At 37.2% G+C, this 2,998-nt stretch overlaps 1 protein-coding gene across 1 annotated transcript in view; it reads left to right on the top strand.

Annotated features, from left to right (window-relative positions):
- The first annotated feature begins 2,099 nt into the window (after positions 1-2,099).
- The window catches only part of pargl (poly (ADP-ribose) glycohydrolase, like), a 3,103-nt gene continuing 2,204 nt past the window's right edge, over positions 2,100-2,998 (top strand). Inside the window, exons 1-5 of the mRNA XM_051102701.1 lie at positions 2,100-2,266; positions 2,349-2,461; positions 2,538-2,607; positions 2,678-2,753; positions 2,832-2,979. Of these exons, the coding sequence (XP_050958658.1) occupies positions 2,148-2,266; positions 2,349-2,461; positions 2,538-2,607; positions 2,678-2,753; positions 2,832-2,979 (526 nt within the window). The 5' untranslated portion in view covers positions 2,100-2,147. The remainder of the gene's footprint in view (positions 2,267-2,348; positions 2,462-2,537; positions 2,608-2,677; positions 2,754-2,831; positions 2,980-2,998) is intronic.

The raw sequence follows: 2,998 nt of genomic DNA, 5'->3' as shown, positions 1-2,998 counted from the left end.
CAGATGTTTTTACCAAAGTGACTTACATTGCATGCTCATTTTATTTTCCCTGGGATTACTCGGATTTAGATTCGACTTAGATTCGGACTCATCAGATTTACCATTAAAGTCAAAAGTTTACATACACCTTGCAGAATCTGCAAAATGTTAATTATTTTATAAGAGGGATCATACAAAATTATATATAATATTTTTTATTTAGTTTTTTAGAAAAATCCTTCAGGTCCCACAAATGATTTGCCTTTTCAGCATTTTGTGTATTTGAACCCTTTCCAACAATGACTGTATGATTTTGAAATCCTTTCATGCTGAGAACAACTGAGGAGCTCATATTTAACTACTACAGAAGGTTCAAACAATCACTGATGCTCCAGAAGGAAAAACCATGCGTTAAAGGAGAAGTCCACTTCCAGAACAACAATTCACAAATAATTTACTCACCACCTTGTTATCCAAGATGTTCATGTCTTTCTGTCTTCAGTCGTAAAGAAATTTTGGAGGTTTTTGAAGAAAGCATTTCAGGATTTTTCTTCATATAATGGACTTTAATTGTGCCCCCGATTTTGAACTTAAAAAAGTAGTATAAATGCAGATTCAAAGGGCTCTAAACGATCCCAGCCGAGGAAGAAGGATTTTTGTTTTGTGAAAACTAAAAATTTGTATACTTTTCAAGCACAAAAGCTTGCGTTGCACAGGCTCTCGGATGCGCGTCCACGGGTCGTTCTTGAACGATTCGTTCATTTTGAATGAATCTTTAATGTGACTCACGAAGAACGAGTCATCTCGGGGAGTGATTGGTTCAGTTGCGCTTGCACAACATCATATTAGGTTCTATACTGGAATTAGTTCACCTGTTTCGAGTCTTCAGGTTTTTCGAGTCGTTCGTTCATCTTATGGAGCTGTCACGTGATGCTGATTTTGCCAAAATTAATTAAATGACTCGAAAAAAAGGTTAGTTAATTTTGCTGAACGAGACTCAAAGGTCCGAGTCGGTAAAATGATCCGAACTTCCCATCACTAATAAGAATCACGTCTAAGTTCATCGTCTGTGCACTCTGGCTAAAAAAGTTAGAGTATGGCGAAAAACTCCATCTTATTTTCTCATACAACTTCAGAATCGTCCGACACGTTGTACTTTTTTGTTTGTAAACAGCGTTTGACTTACTAGCACTTTCTTAGTCTTTGCGTGTTCGCTTTGTAAACACTGGGTCTGTGGTTCCGCCTACATTCGGTGTGACCTTTTGACCTGATTCAATAGTAGGTAATGTCGTGAACGCGCATACCAGAACCTGTGCTACACCAGCTTTTGTGCTTAAAAGTATACACATTTTTATGTTCAGAAAAAAATAACCGATTGTTTCGCTAGGTAAGACCCTTCTTCCTTGACTGGGAAGAGCCCTTTGAAACTGCATTTAAACTACTTTTTTGAAGTTCAAAATCAGGGGCACAATTGAAGTCCATTATATGAAGGAAAATCCTAAAATGTTTTCCTCAAAAAACATAATTTCTTTACGACTGAAGACAGAAAGACATGAACATCTTGGATGATAAGGGGGTGAGTAAATTATTTGTGAATTGTTGTAGGACTTCTCCTTTAACAGCCAGGGGTGTAAACTTTTGAATGGAATGAAGATATGTACACTTTTCTTATTTTGCCTAAAATTTTTTTTTTTTTTTTCATTTTGTACTGCCCTTCAGAAGCTTTAGAATATACTTACATGTTCTCCAGAAGACAAAATAAGTTAAATTTACCCTGATCTTAAAATTCAAATTGTTTTCACCCCCTGACTCTTAATGTATCGTTTTTCTTCCTGAAGCATGAGCATAAAAAAACATGCATTTTGTATGATCCCTCATATTTTGATAAAATAATTAACATTTTGCAGATTTTGCAAGAGATGTGTGTAAACTTGACTTCAACTGTATATTGTACAATCTGACAAGTAACAATAATGTGAGAAAAAAACAAAAAGTACAGTCCCACAGTGTGCACCATTTGTGAGGCTATTATAATGTTTTGAAAATAAATTTGCATTGCTTATACACATTGGTTTTTAAAGCTCGTCTGTTGTAAGTATTTACGAGTCTGTACTCTCTGTCTCCAGCCCATCCCTCTCTTGCGACAGCAACAAAACCAGGCCATAACAATGTCTCAGCATCAGATTTCATGTCTGTTAGCAAACGCCTTCTTCTGCACCTTCCCTCACAGGAACGACACTAAACCTGGTTCAGAATACGCCAACTACCCCACCATTAACTTCAGCAGGTGATGCATTGATCACATTAGACTGAATGTTTCATTCTGATCTGAAAATAATGGTATTGTATCTGTTCATTATTTTTTTCAGCCTATTTGCTGATGAGAAAGACCCAGCAAAATTAGCCCAGAAAGCACAGAAACTGAGGGCCATATTCCATTACTTCAACACAGTGACAAATAAAACTCATGATCAAGATCTAGGTACTGATAACATGCACATCACATGAGATTTTGGATTCAGTGCAACTAAATTTAATGGTCTTTAATTCTTTCTCAGCAAAACCAGATGGACTGGTTACTTTTGAAAGGACTAGCATTCAAAAATCACATCTCCCTAAATGGAAAAAGTAAGTTAGTTACAAGCTAAATAGACTAAAGTGAGTTGACATGCCTCTTACTGACTGTATTGGACTTTAGTCAGAAGAAGACTCTGAGGAACCTTCACATCTCTTCAGCAGGATCCATTGAGCATGATGGTACCGGCATGCTGCAGGTCAGTTTCATCTAAATATATTAGTTTTGCACCTGTTCTTCAGATAAGTTTCACATCCAACAAGTTTTTTCTGGACAGGTGGACTTTGCCAGCAATTTTATTGGTGGTGAAGTGCTGGGGTCAGGACTAGCTCAAGAGGAGATGCTCTTCTACATGACTCCAGAGCTCATTGTGGCCAGACTCTTCACAGAGAAACTGGCTGATAATGAGTGCCTTAAGATCACAGGTACTGCTGAGGTGTTTAG

Source organism: Labeo rohita, unplaced genomic scaffold, assembly GCF_022985175.1.
Source record: "Labeo rohita strain BAU-BD-2019 unplaced genomic scaffold, IGBB_LRoh.1.0 scaffold_277, whole genome shotgun sequence".
NCBI classification, from domain to species: Eukaryota; Metazoa; Chordata; class Actinopteri; order Cypriniformes; family Cyprinidae; genus Labeo; species Labeo rohita.
This window is presented reverse-complemented; position numbering and strand designations above follow the sequence as displayed.